The 25305-nt window shown below is 46.7% G+C and overlaps 1 protein-coding gene across 6 annotated transcripts in view; it reads left to right on the top strand.

The window, feature by feature from the left end:
- The window catches only part of NELL1 (neural EGFL like 1), a 445673-nt gene that overhangs the window by 385713 nt on the left and 34655 nt on the right, over positions 1-25305 (top strand). For 4 of the 6 annotated variants that reach the window (XM_048852651.2, XM_048852653.2, XM_075129471.1 and 1 more), the window contains one exon: positions 5586-5726. The exons of the other annotated variants lie outside the window; for them this stretch is intronic. In XM_048852651.2, coding sequence (XP_048708608.1) covers positions 5586-5726 — 141 coding nt within the window. The remainder of the gene's footprint in view (positions 1-5585; positions 5727-25305) is intronic. 6 annotated transcript variants of the gene reach the window in all.

Below are 25305 nucleotides of genomic sequence, written 5' to 3'. Positions count from 1 at the left end.
CATCCCTCACTTGTCCAGATGGGTGGTCGTTAGGCGATTTTATGATGATGAGACTCTTTAGAGTGATGTTCCTTTGGAACATACAGCTATGGTACTCTCCTGGAATTAGTATACTTAACAATCAAAGCATGTGATTTCAGTTTAGGATGTCCGAGACCTTTGTGATGATGTATTAATTGGAAAATACCTTAATTTTTTTTACCAAGTCTCCTATTCAATAAAGAGCTAAAGAAAAGGATTTAGTGTTTTTTTTTTTACATGAACAGCAATACTCTAGAAATTTGATGAACAAAGGCTTTTATTTTAAAAACTCTTCTGTCTCATTTTGTGTGGAGCCTCTGGTAAAAACAACATAAGAGTATAATCACATAATAACAGAAATATGGTGAAGCATTTTAGAAGATTGACTTATTTTAATTCTCCATTTTTCATCGGGTTCTGAAACCATTGTGTTTTATTTTGAGGTAAATTATCCTATTTATCATGTCTGCATAAATATCCCTATGAATAATGCAGGAAGCTGGAATGGTAAAAGTAAAAACTACAGACCTGTCCTCAAAGGACAGGATTAGCAACCTGCAAGAGCTTATTCAAAACCAACTGGTGTCCCTGTTGTACAATGGAAAAATGCATGACTTCATAACTTCTGCAAAGTCACCATAATGGGGTGTTGTCAGATCCATTAACAATCCTATGCTAATGGTAGTGAAATAACCAAGTGGGATAAAAGCATGCGTTAGAACCTGCTGCACAGTAACTCTGTCCAGATGGGCATTGGGAGCAGGGCTTAAACTGAAAAAAGGTTGGGAGGAGAAGGGCACCGGGGGAGGGGGAAGGGAGGAGAGCTGCCATGCCTCTTGTTAAATTAGAGTTAAACAGAAAATGTAAAAATTACATTAATGCAGACAGAATGTTCCACACAACTGACAGTCCCACATTCATAATATATAGAAATTGAGATTCCCACAAGAACATTTATTTGGCTGGGTTGCGCATGCACACTATTTGTTTTATACTATATATTTAAAAATGTAGTGCTTGATCCAAAGTCCTAAAAGTCAATGAGTCAGTGGGAGTCTTTCCATTGCTTTCAGTGGGTTTTGGATTAGCCTCATAAAGATGAATATACTGTAAAAGCTGTTTTATCTAGCACTTCACCAACTGGAAAGCTCTGTAAACCGTCATTTCTGATCTCCATTGAAATTCTGGTATATAGTCCGGTTGGTGTGGGACCGGAAGGGGGTTGGGGCGTGGGAAGGGGTGTGGAGTGAAGACTCTGGGAGGGAGTTTGGGTGTTGGAGGAGGAGGTGGCATGGCAGGCAGCTCTGCACACTGCGTCCACCCACAGGCACCGCCTCTGCAGCTTCCATTGGCCGTGGTTCCCAGACAATGGGAGCTGCTTAGCTAGTGCTCTGGGCAAGATGGGGGCAGAGCCACCTGCCATGCCTCCATCTAGAAGCAACCGGGACAGGTCGCCGCTTGTCGGGAGCCACCCAAGGTGAGCATCCCTTGGATCCGGCACCCCACGCCCCAACCTGCTGACCCAAGTGCTGTCCCGCACCCAAACTCCCTCCCAGAGCCCACGCCCCCCACACCCCCTCCCACATTGCAACCCCCAGCCTCGCACCCGCTCCTGCACCCAAACTTCCTCCCTCTTAGTTATCCAGAATTTTTCACTTACCAGCACCCCCATTCCCCCAACATGCTGGATAAAACAGCTTTTACAGTATTAAGCTATACATTTAAGGGGGCATCCTACTATCTCCTTCCCCTCTTCCCACTCCCCGCCCCCATAAACGCTTGCAGAGGGCATTAATGTAGTGGAATTTTTGTGCTTCTCCTGAGCAGGGAGTGAAAGGACCCCAGAGATCCATACCCTTAACATACAGAGAATGTGGAATATTGCTTCGGGGTGAGGTAGGAGAGGAGCAGCGCACGTGGACCTGTGACTGCACAGATCCAGCAGTCATTTCCTGACATCTGCATTAGGGCATAGTCCCAGAACAGTTTTGTAGTACTTGTTTGGGGAATCAATACAATTTTGTTGTACTGTTTTTATTCTTAAATTGCTGCTATATATTTTCCTCCCTTTACTTCCATTTAACACATTTTTTTGTCTGCAAATCTATGTATAATACACACGCTATAGCTTTGTAGGCAATTAAAGCATATACGGTAATGAAAAATCTGGCACTGATATATGTGTACCATATGCATATAAATACTGTATTCTTAAATATGGCATCTTTGATCCAGTGATCTGAGAGGGCTTAATGTAGGGAAGTGAGTGTATAAAGATGGGAAAACAGAAACAGAGAAGGGTGAAGTGGCTTACCTGATGAGGCCAGTGGCAAACCTAGAATATCAATCTTCTTAGCCAGCCATTAGTTGCAAAATCTTCTTATATACAAATACTCCACATAAAAGTGCTTCCAAGAACCATAGCACGATGAGATGGAAAAGATCCAACTAGGTCATCTAGCCAATGCCTCTGACAGTGTGGGGTTGCTCCCTCCATTATATGATTTACATACTTTAAAACATCCCAATTTACAAATGCCTCTTTGTTCTTCAATCACTCAGTATTTACAGAACAAATTCATAAATATTGTCCATGTATGACTTGCTAAAATAGGGTAAAGGATAATAGAATCAGCTGAAGGGCCTTTTCTTTTTTTCTTTAGCCTTTGTGGACGTTTGTGTAAGTGTGGAGGCTAACCAACTGTAATACATTTGACAAATAGGCAGCTTTTTCCCCCCTTTGCGTTGCATACAGCACTCCAGATGTTTATCAAAATTTCATAGTCTAACCCTTTTCTCTATTCCTGTAGGAAGCTACAGACAAAGATGATGGTGTTAGGTTAAGGAAGTAATCTAGTCAAGAAATTATCAGTTATATTATTTTACATTCCCAACATAATCTACATAGCCTCACATTCGGACTCTCTTCTCCATTCTTCAAATAGGAGCAAATGCTCAGCTTTGGTCTCTAAGCAAGCAGAGCTCTCTAAAAAGTAATCTACTAATTAGCATCCTGTACCATAAACCTAAATCAACATTCTTTCAAAGGGACTCTGCTTTGGAGATAAACTTTGGGAAAACTCTATTGATTTCATAAATTAAAAACAGTAGAATTGAAGGGAGGGAGGTCAAGTAAAGGACTGGCCCAAGGAAACAATTTTTAGATCAGAGCGCTCTTGGATTCAATACAAGGGAAGAAAAAGAAGCAAGAAGAAGGATTCATTTGCAAATAACCTGCAGTAGCAAAGTCATGCACTCACCAAATAGGATTAAACTTGTTCCATCAGCCATGACATGTGAAAAGATCATGGTTATAAATTCCATTTGCTATAATGAATTGAAAGTGTCTGAATTTTCAAGCAGCGCTCATCATTGATGGACAGTTAGATTTGTACATTGTTTTTAGGCTACAATTAGCTTCCACAAAATATAAAGTACAGAGGGGTGGCAGCAGCAACAGAGTTTAAAGAGTAAACAAGCTAACTTTATTATTAGACAGAGGTTGAAGAATGCTAGAAATAAATGGTAGTTGTATGCCAGAGCTGTAGAAAATTACATTGCTTCACTTTTAAGCAGAGTATGAACACAAAAGTGAAAAGGGGGCTTTGTTTAGATTCCTCAGTTCGATTTAAGGAAGAATAAATACTATTATTAAACAAAAGAAAGATGGGTCTGTCCTTTTGTGGTGCTCTGTTTATACAAAATAATAAATATAGTTGAATTTGGAAAATACTTGATTCTGATCTATACTGGTCTATATCAGAATACATTTCACTGAAGTCAGTGGAGCCACACTGGTGTATAATATATGTAAATGAAGATAAGAATCAGACTCAGATTGCTCAATAAGATCCCGGTCTTGCATCAAGATCCAGGGGCGAGAGCCCTGCACCCATGCTCAATGCAGAATTGAGGCCAAAGTCTGCAGATTTCCATTGTGTTTGTGATACAAGCTTTTATTCTTGTTTTATATGTTGTTGACTAGCTAGGTATAATTCTCAGTGGATGAAAGGAGCTCATCCTTGTTGAGGAAAAGACATTCATTTATAATTGGTCAGATCCCCTGCAGTGGTGCTGAAAACTATCCAAGATTTTTTTTAAATGGTTCCGGCTAAATAGAAGAATAAACCATTTTTTATGAACATCATGAAAATATAACAGCTTCTCAATTACTGGAAGGTTAACATAAAATTAATTTGTTAATTTTAATTACAACCCTCCAAAATATACTGCATAAATGCTCAAAGGAGAACAGCCAGGTGCCAGCACTAATCAGCCAAGGTTATTACAGATTATGATGTTAAAGAAGGTTTAGAAAAATCCTTAGTAAAAGCAACACATGTTTACTGGAACTCTACAGGGAATCAAACTTTCTGTATATTTCCACTGCTACAAAATTACAGGTATATGGCCATTTGTTCACTCTTTTCCAGAGGATCTTATAATTGCAGTTGAAACATATGATTGCCTTTTCTTTCTGTCACATTCTATTAAAATGTATTAACTTTCATCACAGAAACAGTGTGAAAATTGTAATTACAGCAAGGTGTTAGTTAATTTTTGTAAAGTATGTTGAACATATAAAGTCCTGTATAGTGGCCAAGTATTAATTCTAGAACAGAAATCCAGTTCCTGAAAATTTGTCATCTTTTGCAGACTGTACTGGGATTCCCAGTTTGGAGATTAGGCATATTATTATTATTATTATTGATTTGGGACCATTTCTATCATCTTTGCTCACACTGCATCAGACTGTCTAGTCCATCCAAACTCTAGGGCCCAGAGAGCCTTCCTCAATCCTTGGGTGGGCTAGTGGCCCAGTCTGGTTCTCAGGGAAAGTTAAAGTAGTGCCATGGATCAGCCAGTCACAGAGGCTTCCCAGCCATGTTTCTTTTTGCCCGTCCATACTGCCTATATTTGGGGTTAGGAGAGGCATCATGGGGGTTGCTACAGCAGCCCTACACCAACAGAGAATTTCCCCTATGCCAAGAGAATCATCAGAGGGATTGATCCAATGATTTTAAGTTTGCACTGCTCTGGAGGTCTAGTGCAAAGCAGACCTAGTGGAATTGAGATCATACCCAGTAGGACTACTTTTGTAGTTAAATAATAATCCATGTAATGGTGGTTGAGTAGGGCTCTTAGGATCATAATTGTACACCACTTGTACAGCACTTTAAAACACCACCAGCAGCAAGAATGATCTCATATTTTGTTTTAGATAATTAATCTTTCATTCTACAATGATACTTGGATTCTCAGAAAAAAGATATGGGGCCAAATTCTCAGTTGAGAATCTTTCTCAGAATGTTTTATGTACATGGAAAAAATAGTTCCTTACCTCTGAATAAAAACAGCTATTTACATATTATAGTAAAATTTTACTTTTTATGTGTCAGATGTCCTACTTATTGTTGTTGTTTTTGCTGCTATTGAACCAACTGTGTGTTTGAAACCATAACAAAATACAATCCATATTTTAAAGGAAGACTTAAAAAAAACCTAAAATGTTGGTGTCAAAGGAAATTAATTTCCTGGCTGGCTTGTGTTTTTCTCTGAGGCAGATATTGATGAATGTGCAGAGGGGATCATTGAGTGTCACAACCATTCACGCTGTGTTAACCTCCCAGGGTGGTACCACTGTGAGTGCAGAAGCGGTTTCCATGACAATGGAACCTACTCACTTTCCGGGGAATCCTGTATTGGTAAGCAATGATCAGCATAGAACTTTTTTTCCTTCTGCATGGTGTCGTACACTGACTATTTGAGACAGCATGTCCTGAATAGTTACTTTATTTAAGGCAAAAATTAGGATGTAACTAACCATTTGTTAAGCTCATCAGTGTCCTTAGTAATACAGTGTAGACATTGATAAAAGAGATCTGAACCATCACATTTCTGAATGGTTATATGGAATATGGACAAACACATGACTTACTTTCCTTAGCCATTTATCACCATAAGTAGAAAAACAAGGCCCCTTGTAGGTTGTTTTGCAAGTGTGACAGGCTACAGAATATGAACCATCACTTTCAGATTTCAGCACAAAGATTTGGGAACACATTTAATCATAAGTCAGTGTTGTTCATTGTGTATTATCATTTGTTTTTATCTTGTTTTCTTTTTAGGGCTATTCAAATAGCCTCAAATCCTTTCTATGCTGTACATACTGTATTTGGAGGACAAGGTCATAAGGATGGATTGAAGGCATTTTAGAAAGTGTGTAGGAATCCCACTCTATTGTTAGGCTCTGCAATCTAGTCCTGAAAGTGGGGACCAGGAGTAAAGATGCCAGGATAAAGTCCTGGATCTGCCACTTTTATATGCTATGTGTAACCTTGGTTTGGTCACTTTACTTCTGAGGCACAAGACACTGCATGTAAAGGTGCCAAGCAGTAGGAACACCACAGAGAAGATATTGAGCAGGATATATCTCTTCTGTCACCATGTTACTTCCCTTCCAGAGCCCTAGATATGATTTTTCACTGCCTCCCCATATGAGTGTGTGTTGACGAGACCTTGGCTAAGGTACAAGGAGGCAAGGACAGCAATACATACCCCAGCTGCTATGCTGCATTCTTCTGAATACTGTGTTCTTAGGGAAATCTACAATGTAAGTTTTTATAGTTCCTTGTAGTGATTTCTCCACAACAAATCTCACACCCAATAAACACCTGAGGCCCTGCTCCCAAGTTCAGCTTCTGTATGCCCAGGTTCCAGATCATCTCCGCTCTGCATACCCCTACAGTGCCTTCAGCTTTCAATCTCTCTCTCATTCTGATTTCTACCCTTGGATCCCATCAGGCTCTTCAACCCCTTGATGTTCAGTTTCAGCACCCACTCTCTTTCCTGTGTAGCCGCCCCAAGTTCCCAGTTACATTCATTGTCTCTCCCCCAGAGATTTGCTCACATCTTTCATACTGGTGGAAGTTCCACATAAGGCAATATGCATGATGAGCAAACTCTGCATCTCCTTTCCTCCTGGGAGGCCCAGGACTCTGGCTTGGCTGTATATGTGGACTGTGTTCTTTCAAAATGATGTAGATTCTGTATGTTTCCTCTCTGATTCAATGGAAAAGATGCTAGTTTTTGGTCTGATCTCTGGCCTAATTCAGCACCATTGACATCCGTGGGAGTTTGCCCTTGACTTCCAATGGGAGCAGGTTTAGGCCCTTGTCCTGCACTTTACGCCTGTGGAACATCAGTGATTTCAGTTCAGTTTCTCCTCATTGTGTACATTAAATCAGAATCAATCCAGATTCCACAGATAAATGTTAAATTTGAAGGTGCTAAAGTAATATTCATTTTAAAAGTTCTGCCTTTATGGAAAAGTCTGATAGATTTAATAGAGAATTACAACTTCTTTACAGAATTTTTAAACCTGTCTAAATAATTCTATAACAATGATATAATATCTCTCTTAAATTTTATCGTATGGTTTAAAAATCTTCAGAAGGGATCTTGTTCTCTTTATGGGGAGATTTAGATTAACTTCTTGGAATTCTGTTTGATTTCTTTAGAATTCTGTTGATTTCATCCCTATTCAATTCCATAAAGGTGATATTTCTATGACAATGCTATATATTTACCATGAAAAACTTTATTTTGCTGTGTAAATGATTCTGAAGCTTTGTTGCGTATACACAAGTGAGAAGGTTCTCCTTACTAATAAAAGATGAGAAATTGTAAATTTCAGTTGTCCACTGAGAAAAAGTTAGCCAATTAGGGCCTGATTTTGTGCTAAGTAAAGTTAGTGGAAGTTTGGTGGATGACTGGGTGTATAATTTCAGAAATACAAAGAAAAATCTACAATTAACTTTCAAAAGCAATATTTTATAGACTGTCCAACAAAATTGTATTAGCTTTTTATGCTTTGTCCTAAACAGACTCTTGCTACCAGGCAATGTATGTACATTAAATTCCCAGTGGTGGATTTCATGAGGGTGGTTGTGTCAAAAATAATGAATTACACAGCATTTCATGGTTTAATAGATAAAATTCCACATGAAAGTCATTTATACTCAGACATATTCTTAGATATTGTAACAAAGTTCCTCCTCTGCCTTGGTGGGTCCTGCGCTTATTGGCGGATTTCCTCACCTCAGAGGTTCACGGCAGCCCTCAGTTTGGCCACTTTCATGGCTCAAATCTGCCGTTCACTCAGTTAGTCTCATCGCTGGCCAGCATGGGGAAAAGGAAGAAGAACAATACCCAGAGTCTCTGCTGATCTACCTAGTGGATTGGGGAACAGGCCAGAGACTTTCCCCTCTGGTGGATCCCACAGTCCAGGTCAACTCCTCTGGTGTCAAGTAGGGAGTTGGAGGAATGGAGGGATGTGGGGAACCTGGGCCCACCCTCTACTCCGGGTTCCAGCGCAGGGCCCTGTGGAATGCAGCTGTCTACAGTGGCTCCTGTAACAGCTGCGTGACAGCTACAACTCCCTGGGCTACTTCCCCAGGGCCTCCTCTCAACACCTTCTTTATTCTCACCACAGGACCTTCCTCCTGTTGTCTTATAATGCTTGTACTTCTCAGTCTTCCAGTAGTACGCCTTCTCACTCTCAGCTTCTTGCACCTCTTGCTCCCAGCTTCTCACACGTGCACCACAAACTGAAATGAGCTCCTTTTTAAACCCAGGTGCCCTGATTGGCCTGCCTTAATTGATTCTAGCAGCTTCTTGATTGGCTGCAGGTGTTCTAATCAGCCTGTCTGCCTTAATTGTTTCCAGAAAGTTCCTGATTGTTCTGGAACCTTCCCTGTTGGGAAACGGAACGTCTTTTGCTTGCTCCTCAGCTATCTGCTTTCTGTTCTTTCCTAAAGCCCCCTGGCCCAGATTTTTCTTACTTTTTGCACCTGCCTTAGTCCCCCCCCGACCGGGCCAGATGCTTTTTTTGTTTTCTTTTCATTTTTTGTGGTTTTTTTCCGTCTACGTCCTTCGCCAGCACCCGCGCCCCCCCCCACGCCAGCTTTCGGGCGCAGCTACTTGCCTCAGCTGAGCCCCCGGAGGAGGGGGGGGGAAGATTGCCGAGTTGCTGTCCGGAGGGGGGAGTGGAAACCCCCAGACCCAGCCGTTTTGCCAGCAGCTCAGACTTTACAACATTCTTAACATGCCGGAAGCCTTGGAACACAGCCGGAGAAGAAGATTTCAGCAGACAGAAGAAATAATTCAAGAGAGCTATAAATCATCGTGAAGAGGGCCGTAAGACTGAGTAATTTTCTGAATTATACTCTCGTGGGGGGGAGTTTGACTGTGATTACTTGAGTTCGTGGCGGCACAGGGGGTGTGGCGTGGAGACCCCCACCCCCGATCCATCGGTGCCCCTACCCCCCCATCGTTATTACAACTGTCACGGCCCCCCCGCCGTCTGTCCCTGCTGGCAACCTGCCATCTCCCTTCGGATCCAGCTGTCCGCTTTGAACTTTGCCTTCCGGACCGGACATAACAGCCGACCAACCGAGACTCTTTGGACAAACGTGTGTGGGTCTGCACCCCCCCCCCCGCCGGATTGCTTATCCCACAACTTGCCCCTATTACTGGACCCCGATTTTGTTCCCCCCCTTCCTCCCAGTCCCCCCCCCTCGGCATTCCTCCCCTTCCTGCCCGCAGCCTAGCGGAAGGAGGGGCTACTCCGCTTTCTCCCCTCCCCCCTCCTCCTTCCGGTGTCTCCCTGTCTCTCCCTGCTCACAATGGCGGGGAACGAGAGGGGTGAGACTGCTTCCACAAAATTAGTTGTCCCTTCCCCACCACCACCCCTGCCCGACCCCCAAGGTCCCCCCCCACCACTATTGTTAAGATACTGGCCACCCCCCCTGCTGGGGCACCGGTAGCAGGAGGCACCAGGGTGATTGCTGCTGCTGCTGCACCCACCGCCCACCCAGATTCTAGGAAACCCCCCCCGGTTCGCCGGAAGGGTCAGGGCGGGTGGAAAGGAAAGGGCCCCGCTAAAACCACTGAGCCCTCCATGGCAGGGGCTGCCCCCACCGCTGCGGCCTCGTCATCAATCGTGGCGCCCCTCCCTGCATTTCCCTCCACCAGCTCCGCGATTGCCCCTCCCCCGGCCCCCAGGACGTATGCCCGGGCGGCAGCGGGCTCTCCTCTACCTGCCGCCTCGTCATCTCGCCCCCCCCCCCCCGCTTCTGCCACCATCACCAGCGGCCGAGGCACTTTCCCCGCCTTGACCAGGAAGCACGGCGTCCGTTGCCTCCTGGTGCCCGCCTCGCCCCACGTGGAGACATACGTGCAGGCGTTGGCGAAGGTGGTAGGACCCACGGCTATTGTGGCGGCCTCCAAGATGTATGGGAAGGTTGTTTTCTTCTTAGCCTCGGAGGATGCCGCCCAGGAGGCGGTAGAGAGGGGCCTGACGGTGGGGGGGGTGTTTGTCCCCCTAGAACCATTAGAAGACCTGGGCGTTCGCCTCGTCCTTACCTCAGTTCCTCCCTTCTTACCCAATGCTGCCCTGTTACCCGCTCTTTCCACCCTGGGGAAACTTGTCTCTGTCATCAGCCCTCTCCCGTTGGGCTGCAAGGACCCCACCCTCCGTCACATTTTTTCGTTCCGCCGGCAAGTGCAGCTTCTACCACCGGCAGGGGCGCGTGACGAAGAGGCGCTCGAGGGGTCCTTTCTAGTCCCCTACGAGGGAGCCCGCTATCGGGTCTTTTATTCTACCGAAGAGGCCCGGTGCTACCTCTGCCGTTCAGCGGGGCATGTCCGCAGAGACTGCCCTTTGGCCCGGGGGGGAGGGGCACCTGAAACCCCCGAGACCCGGCAGGACATCGGCCCCGTCGCTGCCGACGCCCCTGGCTGCCCAGCATCTGAAACCAACCCTCCTCCTACTCGACCCATCGCTGCTCCCGTCCGGGCCCAAGAGATACCTTCCCTACAACGCCCGGGCAAGCAAGGGAGTTCCACCCTTGCTAGTACCAACCCAACAGAGCCCATGGAGGAGGGTGTGGCAAGGATATTATCGGGTATAGGAGAGGGCCCTCCCCAAGGAGAAGCCCCCGCCCCTCATGTTGCCCCACTGCTACCTCCCCGAACCCCTAAACCATCGCCTCCGCCCCCCGACACGACCCCTGCTAACCAGCCCCCAGATGATGCTATGGAGGGCTGGACCCTAGTCCAGGGGAAGCGAGGCAAGCGGAAGGCTCGAGCTCCGCTGCATCCACCCGACGCGGAAGCCCCCTGGAAGACCAGGAAAGGAGGCACTGCTATCGAGCCTCCCGCCACGGCCACGAGCGAGATCCATCCGCTGGTGTCAAGAGGGGAAGACGGACTGGCATTGGAGGGCAGAATCCCCCCTCCACGGGAGACCCTCCCCTCCGAGACTTCTGAGGACGCCCCTTCTGCCTGGATGCTACCCGAACCCCCCGCGGACCCCGAGGCGACCATTGAGACGGGCCCTAGAGGAGAGGCCCCCGGGGTGGCAGGAGTTGGCCTCTCCCCCGTGTATGCGGAGATTGAGGCCCTAGATTTGACCCCGGTCACCCAGGGAGGGGATGATCTGTTGCCGGCTGGCCTCGAGCAGGGCAGCCTTACCCCAGCCTCCCTTTCCCCATGCTCCCTCCCCATAAATGCCTTCCCGGGTGAGCACCCTGCAGAAGGTGGTCCACCACCTGATGCCATGGCCGCTAAGACCACCATGGAGCCAGCACCTAGCATTATTGGGAGCCCCCTCCCTTACCCCTTAACCCTTGACTCTGCTCAGGAGGCACTTTCCTTTAGCTGCTTGCCTCCTGCACCCCAGAGCCTTGCCCCTGCCCCTGCCCCCGCCCAAGGTCCCTCCTCCTGCAATGTTAATGCCGCCCCTGGGGTTATTTCCTTTCCGCCTTTTGCAGATTCCCCCCAGGGAGCAGTTTTTGCACTTTCTAGCCGCGACCCATTAGGAGTGGCAATTTTTCCCCTGCCATCCCCCTCCACCCCAAGGCGTGAAATGAATTTAATAACCCCAGCCTGTCAGATGCCCCATCGGTGGTCCGCACCCTGTCTACCTGCCTTAGCGGACCACGAGGCTGTATTAAGAGGCCCATCAGGGAATACCTCGGGAATTGTAACCCCACCCCCCCATGAGCTGCGGCATGCGCTACAGAAGTTCCTAGAGCACACCCGTGGCGCCCGCGATAGGGCACAGCTGGCTCTTCAGCTATGGGGGGACTTTGATCAAATCCTCCAGGCCACAAGGGCCCTTATAAAGGAGGGCAGGGGGCAAGGAAGGCGCGGTGCTGCGGCCTACGAGCGAGCCCGCAGCTTCCGACGCGATCTACTCACCCACGGGATGGGTCATGGGTTGCTGTGCAACCCACCGGGGGCCCTGAACCCCCCCGCCAATACGAGGCCCCCACCCCCCCAGCCCTCCGCATGACGCCTCTTATTATTGCGACCCTGAATACCAGGGGCTGTAGGATGGCTCTCCGCAGGTCCCAGGTGCTCTCTTACCTTCGGGAAGGGAGGTACTCTGTAGTTTTCCTGCAGGAGACCCATACAGACCCGGCCGTCGAGGACAGGTGGCGGCTGGAGTGGGGGGACGGGGTATACTTTAGCCACTTCGCGACCTGGCAAGCTGGAGTGGTGACCCTGTTCTCCCCCAACCTACGGCCTGAGGTGCTAGGGGTCAACGAGGCCGTGCCGGGCCACCTGCTGCACCTTTGAGTCCATATGGAAGGGCTCGTGGTTAATCTTGTTAACATCTATGCCCCGCAACTGAGCTCCAGGCGGCCACAATTTTATCAGCAGGTGTCCGACTTTCTCGGCACCCTGGATTCGCACGAGTGCCTGGTCCTGGGAGGGGACTTTAACACCACCCTCGAGGAACGGGACCACTCAGGGGCCGAACCGAGTCCGGCCGCTGCGAATATTCTCCAAGGGATAGTTGACCATCACTCCCTAGTGGACGTCTGGCGTGACCATCACCCAGATGACACCTCCACGTTCACCTTTGTCCGGGTGGAGGCCCATCGGTCACACCACTCTCGGTTGGACCGTATTTACTTATCCCGTTTCCATCTTTCACAGGCCCACTCCTCCGCCATTCGGCCGGCCCCATTCTCCGATCATCATTTAGTCACTGTAACGGTCTCCCTCCGTGCAGAGAGACCGGGGCCGGCCTATTGGCACTTTAATAACAGCCTGTTGGAGGACGAGAGCTTTGTGATGTCCTTCCGGGAGTTTTGGCTGGCCTGGCGAGAGCAGTGGCGTGCCTTTCCCTTGGTGCGGCGATGGTGGGATCTCGGGAAGGTGCGCGCCAAGCTCTTCTGCCGTGACTACACTTGGGGCACCAGCCAACGGCGAAATGCGGCGATAGAGCAGTTGGAACGGGAGGTCTTAGAGATGGAGAGGCGCCTGGCCGCCGATCCCAAGGACCCGTCCCTCTGCGGAGCGTGCCGGGAGAAGCGGGAGGAGCTCTGGGCCCTTGAGGACCACCGGGCCCGAGGTGCCTTCGTTCGGTCCCGCATCCGCCTCCTTCGGGAGATGGACCGCGGCTCCCGCTTCTTCTATGCCCTGGAGAAAACGAGGGGGGCCAAGAAACACGTCACCTGCCTTCTTGCGGAAGACGGCACCCCCCTCACGGATCCGGAGGAGATGTGTGGGAGGGCCCGTGACTTCTACACAAGCCTTTTCTCCCCGGACCCGACCGATCCTGACGCTTGCGAGGTGCTCTGGGAGGAACTCCCCACGGTCAGCGTGGGCGACCGAGACCGACTAGAGCTGCCTCTCACCCTGGCCGAGTTCTCGGAAGCCCTCCGTCGCATGCCCACCAATAAATCTCCGGGCATGGACGGGCTGACCGTGGAGTTTTACCGCGCGTTCTGGGACATTCTCGGCCCAGACCTAGTCATTGTCTGGGCTGAGTCCTTGCAGAGCGGGGTCCTCCCTCTGTCATGCAGGCGAGCGGTGCTCGCTTTGCTGCCGAAGAAGGGGGACCTCCGCGATCTACGAAACTGGCGTCCCGTCTCACTCCTTAGCACGGATTACAAAATCGTAGCGAAAGCAATCTCGCTGCGGCTAGGGTCCGTGATGGCGGATGTGGTCCATCCAGACCAGACCTATACTGTCCCGGGTCGCAGCATTTTCGACAACCTCTTTCTAGTCCGAGACCTTTTGGAACTCGGGCAGAGAGATGGTCTATCGTTCGCCCTCCTGTCTCTTGATCAGGAGAAGGCGTTCGATAGAGTAGACCATGGGTACCTCCTGAGCACTCTGCAGGCGTTTGGATTTGGACCTCAGTTTGTGAGTTTTCTCCAGGTGCTGTATGCCTCCGCGGAGTGTTTGGTTAGGCTCAACTGGACCCTGACTGAACCGGTCAGCTTCGGGCGAGGAGTGCAGCAGGGGTGCCCCCTCTCGGGCCAGTTGTACGCTCTGGCGATCGAGCCTTTCCTCTGTCTCCTCCGCAGGAGGATGACAGGGTTGGTGCTGCGGGAGCCGGAGCTGCGGCTGGTCCTGTCGGCGTACGCCGATGACGTACTCCTCATGGTCCAGGACCCGGGCGACTTGGCGCGAGTGGAGGCATGCCAAGCCATCTATTCGGCAGCCTCCTCCGCCCGAGTCAACTGGGTCAAGAGCTCTGGCTTGGCGGTGGGGGACTGGCGGCAGGTAAGCTCCCTCCCACCCTCACTTCAGACCATCCGGTGGAGTGCGGGTTCACTGCTCTATCTCGGCGTTTACCTTTCCGCCACGCATCCTTCCCCGCCGGAGAACTGGCAAAATTTAGAGGGCGGGGTGATAGAGCGGATCCGGAAATGGACTAGGCTACTCCGATGTCTCTCCCTCCGAGGGAGAGCACTGGTGCTTAACCAACTAGTCCTGTCCATGCTCTGGTACCGGCTCAACACCCTGGCCCCGGCCCCGGGTTTCCTGACCCACCTACGGAGATTGATTCTAGAGTTCTTCTGGTCAGGAATGCACTGGGCCCCTGTTGGAGTTCTTCATCTACCCCTGAAGGAAGGAGGGCAGGGCCTGAAGTGTCTGTACACTCAGGTCCGCGTTTTCCGCCTCCAGACCCTGCAGAGGCTCTTTTATAGTGCACGTAGTTCGGCGTGGAGCATACTGGCGCACGCCTTCCTGCGCCGTTTCCAAGGGCTTCGATATGACCGGCAGCTCTTTTATCTTTCTCCGAGGGGTTTTCCGCGAGACCTCTCCGGGCTGCCGGTCTTCTACCAGGACCTCCTCCGGACCTGGAAACTGTTTCTAACAACCAGGTCCGTGGCGGCCACCGTGGGAGCAGATCTCCTCACGGAGCCCCTGCTACACAACCCCCAGCTCCGTGTGCAGGTGGCGGAGTCCCGCTCGGTACGCCAGAGGTTGGTCCTGGCGGAAGTCACGAGGGTCGGAGACCTCCTGGACTACGACCGGAGAGACTGGCTGGATCCCCTGACGCTCGCTCGGCGCATGGGGCTCTCCAGCCTCCGTACCCCCCGGCGCGTACTTCAGGAGGTGAAGGCCGCCTTGACCCCCGCTGCTTGGGCTTATGTTAGCCGAACCTTGTGCGAGGGCGCACCCCGCCCATCCCTTACCCCAGGCCCGCCGGACCTTTTCATCGGGCCCCCACCCCGTAGATCCCAACAAACCCCCCACCCTTTCACTGCAAGCCGGCTGCACGAACTGCAGCCGGTTAGCTTTCAAATTGCTTCACGGGAATACTTGTATACACTTACGCTTCACACCCTTCACGCCCACACCCTGGTGTCCCGCCCTGATACAAAGTGGCGGGATCTCCTGCCACCTTTGGAGGGTGAGCAACCTCGGTGGGCCAGCCTGTATTCCACCTTGGTCCCGAGGCCCGTCGGGGACATCAGTTGGCGGCTCCTTCACGGAGCTGTGAGCACGGGCTTGTTTCTGACATGGTTTACCCCCATTCCGGACACTTGTCCTTTCTGTAATGTGAGGGAAACCCTGGCGCACATGTATTTAGAGTGTGCCAGATTGCAGCCCCTTTTCCGGCTCCTCACAAATATTTTATTACGCTTCTGGCTTCATTTTTCCCCCCACCTTTTTATCTATACACTTCCCATCCATGGCCCCACAAAGTCGCGGGATCTTCTGGTCAACCTCCTCCTAGCTTTGGCTAAAACAGCCATTTATAAAACCAGAGAGAGGAGGTTGGCCCATGAAACGTCCTGCGATTGTGGGGCCGTTTTCCGATCCTCAGTACATTCACGTATCCGGGCGGAGTTCCTCTGGGTGGCGTCCACCGACTCCCTTGATGCCTTCGAGGAGCGGTGGGCGCTGTCTGGGGTTCTCTGCTTGGTGACCCCGTCCGGTTCCCTCCGTCTGACCCTTTGATTGAGGGGAAGAGCGAGAGACGCCAGCCCCAGCCGTTGCCGCTGTGGATACCATCATTCCTGTCATCTAGGAGGGGTCCTATAATACATGGGTGTCTACCCCCCCCCAAACCGCCCACCCCGCAGCCGTGCCCATCTTACCGGGCACTCTCAGGAGAGGGAGGGTCGGTGACGCTGGGCGCGGCACTGGGTAACTCGAGGGGGTGGAAGACCACGAGTGTCGAGGAAGCCCCCCCGCTCTAGGCCACAAGGTAACTCAGGAGGGTGGAAGACCACGAGTGTCGAGGAAGCCCCCCCGCTCTGGGCCCAGGCTAGCCTGAACACTTCTCCCTCCTGAAAGCTGCTGTGTTATACCTTCTGATTGCGTTGTTTTGTTGCATAGTTGTTTTGTTTCTTTTGGTAATTTTGCAAGCGTTACCAATAAACTTTCTTTCTGTTTCAAAAAAAAAAAAAAAACCTTCCCTGTTACCTTGCCCCCAGGGAAAAGGGACCTACTTAACCTGGGGCTAATATATCTGCCTTCTATCACTCTCCTGTAGCCATCTGGCCCGACCCTTCACAATATTGAAAGTTCTGCTCTATTTATTTAAGTATTGTAAAAAAAGCGTCAGAGAAAGAGTCTAATTTTATCACAAAGTAAAGCAACATGAAATAACCCCAAAAGGTCCCAAAGAGTACTAAGCATAAAGAACATCTATAGAGTTCCTTCATGCCTCTCTGTCTCAGATATTTCAGAGGTGCCTACCATCCTGCTGTGTAAGCACTGCTAACAAATGTAATAAAGGCCTTGGATCAAACCATGATGTAATTCCACTGTCTACACCAAGAATGTATTTAGCCCAGTGTTGTCACAATTTTGAATTGCCCAATTTTCCTCTTTTATAGATGGGTGCATCACCTGCTAAAGTCAGTAGTCCGAGTTGTAGTTGATGGGAGTTGTGCTCATGTAGTAAGGGCAGAACTGAGCCCAAAATGTTACATTCCATGATATACTTTGAAGATTGAAGAGCATTGTGCTTTCTTCAAAGCAAACTGCCCTCGTTTTGACCTGCACAGTGTGTTGGAAGTTCACGAGGTGAGACATTTTTCTCGCTGTGTGTAAGCAGTAAATGGAATGTGAAATTGATGGGATTTTTTTAATTAAATAGCTTTTCTGAGCCATCTGCTGCTGAGCACCAGTGCCAAAGAGAGCAAACCAGTATCTGATAATCTTTTATACTGGTTTAACAGTTAGAAATTAAACAGAGAATTCTGCTATTCCATAGGTCATTTAAAGATTAAACTGTTAAGTTCTTTTTAAAAATATGATTATACTGTGAATGAAACATGGATGTTACAAGCACATTCCAGAGGAAGAATAAACTAAAGCCATGTTACCTGAACACTGATCTGAACCACTTTATAAAGATTATTTCCATGATAAATTATGTAGAGTCAAGGCCAGAGTCATTGAGCTTTTTATTCTAGGTGAGAGAGGTTTCATCTGCCTAGCAACTGTCTTTGTTTTACAGTCCCATGTGCATGAGAAATTGTGGGCCAAAATCATAATGGAGTTACTCCAGGGATGAATTTAGCCCAATGTCTCTATATTTTGTGATTAGTCTAAGAACATAAGAATCTAAGAATGGCCATACTGGGCCAGATTCAAGGTCTGTCTAGCTCAGTATCCTGTTTTCCAACAGTGGCAAGTATCAGATCATTGGGAATGAACAGAATGAGGAAATTATTGAGTAATCCATCCCCTAATGTCAAGTCCCAGTTTCTGGCAGTCAGAGATTGAGGGACAACCATTGCATGAGATTGCGTCCCTGATCATCTTAACTAATAGTCATTGATGAACCTATCCTTCATGAATTTATCTCATTCTTTTTTGAACCCAGGTATATTTTTGGCTTCCGCAACATCCGTTGGCAACAAGTTCCACAGGTTGATTGTGCGTTGTGTGAAGAAGTACTTCCTTATGTTTGTTTTAAACCTGCTGCCTGTTAATTTCATCAGATGACTCCTAGTTCTTGTGTTATGTGAAGGGGTAAATAAAAACTCCCTATTCACCTTTTCCCCACCATTCATGATTTTATAGACTTCTATCATAATCCCCCTTTAGTCATCTCTTTTCTAAATTGAGCAGTCCCAATCTTTTTAATCTTTCCACATATGGAAGCTGTTCCATACCCATAATCATTTTTTTTTTGCCCTTCTCTGTACTTTTTCCAATTCTAATCTTTTTTGAGATGGGGCAACCAAAACTGAATGAAGTATTGAAGAAGTGAGCATTACATGGATTTATATAGTGGCATTATGATATTTTGTGTCTTATTATCTATCCTTTTTCTAATGGTTTCTAACATTGTTAGCTTTTTTGATTGCCACTGCACACTGAGCAGATGTTTTCAGAAAACTATCCACGATGGCTCCAAGATCTTTCTTGAGTGGTAACAGCTAATTTAGACCCCACCATTTTATATGTATAGTCAGGATTATGTTTTCCAATGTGCATTACTTTGCATTTATGAGAACTGAATTTCATCTGTCATTTTCTTTTCCAGTCAACAAGATTTGTGAGATTCCTCTTTGGTTCTTCATCGTCAGCTTTGGACTTAACTATCTTGAGTAACGTATCATCTGCAAAGTTTGCCACCTCATTGTTCACCCCCTTTTTCAGATAATTTATGCATATATTGAGCATCACAGGTCCCCATGCAGATCTTTGGGGACCCCGCTATTTACCGCTCTGTAGTTTAAAAACTGGCCATTTATTCCTACCCTTTGTTTCCTGAGTTTTAACTAATTACTGATCCATGAGAGAACCTTCCCTCTTATCTCATATCTGATTATTTCACTTAAGAGCCTTTGATGTGGGACATTGTCAAAAGCTTTCTGAAAGTCCAGGTATGCTATATCCATGGTAGCACCCCTGTCCACATGTTTGTTGACCCCTTCAAAGAATTCTAATAGATTGGTGAGGCATAGTTTCCCATTACAAAAGCTACATTTACTCTTTCCCAGAATATCTTGTTCATCTCTGTGTGTGATAACTCTGTTCTTGAAACTATAGTTTCAACCAATTTGTCTGGTACTGAAGTTAGGCTTACCTGCCTGTAATTACCAGGAACACCTTTGTAATCTTTTTTAAAAAAATCTGCATTACATTAGCTATCCTTTAGTCATCTGATACAGGGGCTGATTTAAGCAATAAGTTACATACCACAGTTAGTAGTGCTACAATTTCATATCCGAGTTCCTCCAGAATTCTTGTGTTGGTATCGTCTGGTACTACTATCTTATTACTGTTTAATTTATCAGTATGTTCCAAACTCGCCTCTATCAACACGTCAGTCTGGGACAGTTCCTCAGATTTGCCACCTAAAAATAATTGTATCAGGTGTGGGAACCTCCCTTACAGTCCCTGCAGTGAAGACTGATGCAAAGAATTGATTTAGCATCTCCCCAGTGGCCTTGTCTTCCTTGAGTGCTCCTATAGCGCTTTTATCATCTAATGGCCCAACTGATTGATTTGCAGACTTCCTGCTTCTCATGTACTTAACTATTTCCTGCTGTTAGTTTTTGTATCTTTTGCTAGTTGCTGTTCAAATTCTTTTTTGGCCTAATTATACTTTTCTTGACAGTTTATGCTCCTTTCTATTTTCCTCACTAGGATTTGACTTCAAATTTTTAAAGGATGCCTTTTGCCACTAACGGCCTCTTTTATGTGGTGGTTCAGCCATCTTGGCATTTTTTTGCTCTTCTTATTGTTTTGTTTTTATTTGGGGAATACAGTTAGTTTGAGCCTCTATTATGGTGTTTTAAAATCATTCTGATGCAGCACGTAGGCACTTCTCATGACTGTTCCTTTTAACTAGCTTCCACATGTATTGTGTAGTTTCCCTTTTTGAAATTAACTTCTACTCTGGTGACTTTCTTTTGTATTTTCCACCCTACAAGGATGTTAAATTTAATTATGGTCACTATTCCCAACCAGTTCAGCTTTATTAATCTCTTGGTGAATATTGGAGCAGATCCTTGCTCCATTTAGGACTAAATCAATATTGCTTCTCCTATTGTGAGTTCCAGGACTAGCTGTTCCATGAAGCAGTCATTACTGATGTCTAGAAATTTTATATCTGCATCCCATCCTGATGTGACATGTACCCATTGAACATGTACCCATTGAAATCCGCCATTATTATTGGGTTTTCTGGGGTTTTTAAGTATCTCTAATCTCCCTGAGTATTTCACAGTCACCATCACGGTCAGGTGATCGGTTGTATATTCCTATTGCTATACTCTTATTATTCAAGCATGGAATTTCTATCCATAAAGATCTTATAGTACTGATTCATTTAAGATTTTTACTATATTTGACACTATACTTTCTTTTACCTATAGTGCCACTCCTTCATCAGTGTGACCTACTCTATCAGTCCTATATATTTTTTACCCCAGTATTTCTGTGTCCCATTGATTATCATCATTCCAACAAGTTTCTGTGATGCCTATTACATCAATAGTAATAATAGTCTGTTGCATAAACAGTGTTGCATCACAGAGGGCCAAATCCTGGAGAACCGTGCGTAGCCCAAGAATTTTTCTTTAGTAAAGTTCACTCAAAATTCACAGTGCAGAATGAAGGATTCCTCAGCCCCAACAGACACTAGCTGGTGCACAGTCACACAGCCAGTGCTAAACATTGGGAGGTAGTGGAGATTGCTTGTTGCTACCTAAACCTCCTTTTGGGGATTTGCAGTTCTGGATCTGCTCTGTGTGGGCTCTCTATTCTGCTCTCCTCTCCCTCATGGTAGTAGACAGATGGCCATGGAGCTGAGCCATCTCTTGAATGGGTTATCTGTCTTCGGATCCACAAACACAGAAGAAATACATAATTTCTGCTATGTTTGGATTTTACAGGGTAGCTTAAGAGTTCAACCCAAGCCAGTATTAAAATGGAATATGTTTCCATCCTGATATTCTCACAAACGATGTCACTTTAACAAAATGGTTAAAATGGCAAGGAGCTCAGAATTACAGAGTTTATTTTAATTCCAATTCCAGCATGTGCATGATATTATATGCCTTTTACAATACCATGTTCAGGGCAAATGATGACTGCTTTTGTGTGTTGTTTTCAGAGTTCATTGTTGAAATCAAAGCAGATGGGCTGGTATTTTTCCCCAATCAAAAATCCAGCAGTTATACAAGTAGGAAACCTTCTACTTTCTGTTATTTACTAATGGAAAGGCCATTCAGAGAGTTAAGAATGTTCCTGTGATATATTGTGTGTGTTTTGCCATTTAGTGGTTACCACACAAAAGTATTTGAGATCTTTCACTATTTCCCTATTCTAAGTACCTATCAGATGCTGCTGTCTGACAAGTGTATGTAAATGAATCATAGAATCATAGAATATAAGGGTTGGAAGGGACCCCAGAAGGTCATCTAGTCCAACCCCCTGCTCGAAGCAGGACCAATCCCCAATTAAATCATCCCAGCCAGGGCTTTGTCAAGCCTGACCTTAAAAACTTCTAAGGAAGGAGATTCTACCACCTCCCTAGGTAACGCATTCCAGTGTTTCACCACCCTCCTAGTGAAAAAGTTTTTCCTAATATCCAACCTAAACCTCCCCCACTGCAACTTGAGACCATTACTCCTTGTCCTGTCCTCTTCTACCACTGAGAATAGTCTAGAACCATCCTCTCTGGAACCACCTCTCAGGTAGTTGAAAGCAGCTATCAAATCCCCCCTCATTCTTCTCTTCTGCAGGCTAAACAATCCCAGCTCCCTCAGCCTCCCCTCATAACTCATGTGTTCCAGACCCCTAATCATTTTTGTTGCCCTTCGCTGGACTCTCTCCGATTTATCCACATCCTTCTTGAAGTGTGGGGCCCAAAACTGGACTCGGTACTCCAGATGAGGCCTCACCAATGTCGAATAGAGGGGAACGATCACGTCCCTCGATCTGCTCGCTATGCCCCTACTTATACATCCCAAAATGCCATTGGCCTTCTTGGCAACAAGGGCACACTGCTGACTCATATCCAGCTTCTCGTCCACTGTCACCCCTAGGTCCTTTTCCGCAGAACTGCTGCCTAGCCATTCGGTCCCTAGTCTGTAGCTGTGCATTGGGTTCTTCCGTCCTAAGTGCAGGACCCTGCACTTATCCTTATTGAACCTCATCAGATTTCTTTTGGCCCAATCCTCCAATTTGTCTAGGTCCTTCTGTATCCTATCCCTCCCCTCCAGCGTATCTACCACTCCTCCCAGTTTAGTATCATCCGCAAATTTGCTGAGAGTGCAATCCACACCATCCTCCAGATCATTTATGAAGATATTGAACAAAACCGGCCCCAGGACCGACCCTTGGGGCACTCCACTTGATACCGGCTGCCAACTAGACATGGAGCCATTGATCACTACCCGTTGAGCCCGACAATCTAGCCAGCTTTCTACCCACCTTATAGTGCATTCATCCAGCCCATACTTCCTTAACTTGCTGACAAGAATACTGTGGGAGACCGTGTCAAAAGCTTTGCTAAAGTCAAGAAACAATACATCCACTGCTTTCCCTTCATCCACAGAACCAGTAATCTCATCATAAAAGGCGATTAGATTAGTCAGGCATGACCTTCCCTTGGTGAATCCATGCTGGCTGTTCCTGATCACTTTCCTCTCATGCAAGTGCTTCAGGATTGATTCAATGTGCAAATGTCGACTTCTTAATGGCAACCTCTGTTGTTACCACCACCAAAACAAGGAAACGTGAAGCAAGGACAACACTGTGTCCTGGTGATTTTATACTAAATGAAACATATGCCTGTCAGGTCACACACATCTATCTAGTGGAGACAGATAAAAAGATATTCGTCCGGTCCATACAGATTAGTCTTTACCCAATTCTCTGTATGTAAAATGCTGCTCACCCATGCAAGGCTGCTCAAAGCCTGAAACACACTTTCTGAAGTGGTTCAGAGCCTCACTCTTGCAATTAGTTTTGCAAGCATTGGAAGCAACCCAATCCCTGTAGCATGTTTGAGCAGAATAAATTGCAACCTCCTAGGAAAGCCCAATGTACCAACTCACCACACCAGAACACTGCAGGATTCCGTCATTCTAATCTTAAAGGAGTGTTTGACCCAGGTCTTGTTGTAGCGATAGGCTGGTTTGTGTTAAAATGAGGGAGACCATCTAGGGAACAGGAAGAATCACCAGCTTTCCAACTCTGAGAGAAATCTCAAATCATGTTTGTCAGAATTTCACATATTCTGGGTGCAAGAATGCTTCAAATCCAGAGTTTCTGAAATTTGATTAATGTAGCTCTAATGTATAACATGCTGCAGCATTGTCTCTTAGCCAGTGTGTAGATTTGAAAACAAAAGAAGAAAGAAAGCTTTCTCTGCAAAAGAGATTTCTTTTGAAAATCCTCCCACGTACTGAATTGCTCTTCTGTTACTTCTGTACTGTTAGATGGGTGGGTTTGAACCAGATACAAAAACAATAAGCCAAAGAGATATCCAAGAAAAACCTTTAGAACTTACTGTATTGTCATTGCTCTCATCTATTGTACCCACTTAATTTATTCATGCTTGTAATATTGGAGTCCATATCTGCTGCAGGTAAACTATGAATAACTACAGCTCACTTCATAAACATCAAGAGACAACCTCTCACTCATTCACTGGGGCTAACTTATGCCCCAGTACTCCTGATGCTATCACAAGATTGTCACTTAACCTCCATAAAATCTCAGAAGCAAGCTTCATTTGTCTATTTTCTTTTTCAGTAACTGAAGTGCCTTGGCATTACAGTATATTTAGCACCAGCTACCTGACTCCTGAATAATCAATCACCTTACTATAGGAATTTCTTAGTAGAATATAGAATAGCTAAGGAAAACCTGCTTGAGGGTTGGGTGGAACTCATGATTTAAATCCCATTTGAACTGATGGCACTTTTCACAACAAGAACTGAAACAGAAATGTTTTGTTAGGCAAGTTTTGTATCTTACATGTATCTATTTCAAACATCCTTAAAAGGACACTGCCACGACAAAATTCACAGAGTAGATTCTGTACTCTGGCCAAGTTTTGCGAAGCAAACATGGCTATAAGCCAGCATGACACCATCATGCTAGCTAGTTGAGCAAGTCCCCCAGGGTAAAGTAGAGCAACCTCAAGCTATTGTATTTTGCACTGACTGCCAATGGCCAGGGTTTGTTCCAGAAACTGGAGATTGCCAGGACTTAGGGTTGCCCCATCCACATCCCTTTGGGATTGCCCATATATAGTGGCTTGAGAAACTGGAGAATTCCCCTATGTCAAGGTTCCTCCCCCACTCTGAACTCTAGGGTACAGATGTGGGGACCTGCATGAAAAACCTCCTAAGCTTATCTTTACCAGCTTAGGTCAAAACTTCCCCAAGGTACAAAATATTCCACCCGTTGTCCTTGGACTGGCCGCTACCACCACCAAACTAATACTGGTTACTGGGGAAGAGCTGTTTGGACGCGTCCTTCCCCCCAAAATACTTCCCAAAACCTTGCACCCCACTTCCTGGACAAGGTTTGGTAAAAAGCCTCACCAATTTGCCTAGGTGACTACAGACCCAGACCCTTGGATCTTAAGAACAATGAACAATCCTCCCAACTCTTGCACCCCCCCTTTCCTGGGAAATGTTGGATAAAAAGCCTCACCAATTTGCATAGGTGACCACAGACCCAAACCCTTGGATCTGAGAACAATGAAAAAGCATTCAGTTTCTTACAAGAAGACTTTTAATAAAAATAGAAGTAAATAGAAATGAAGAAATCCCCCCTGTAAAATCAGGATGGTAGATATCTTACAGGGTAATTAGATTCAAAAACATAGAGAACCCCTCTAGGCAAAACCTTAAGTTACAAAAAAGATACACAGACAGAAATAGTTATTCTATTCAGCACAATTCTTTTCTCAGCCATTTAAAGAAATCATAATCCTACACATACCTAGCTAGATTACTTACTAAAAGTTCTAAGACTCCA

This window comes from Caretta caretta, chromosome 6, assembly GCF_965140235.1.
Source record: "Caretta caretta isolate rCarCar2 chromosome 6, rCarCar1.hap1, whole genome shotgun sequence".
Lineage (NCBI taxonomy): Eukaryota > Metazoa > Chordata > Testudines > Cheloniidae > Caretta > Caretta caretta.
This window is presented reverse-complemented; position numbering and strand designations above follow the sequence as displayed.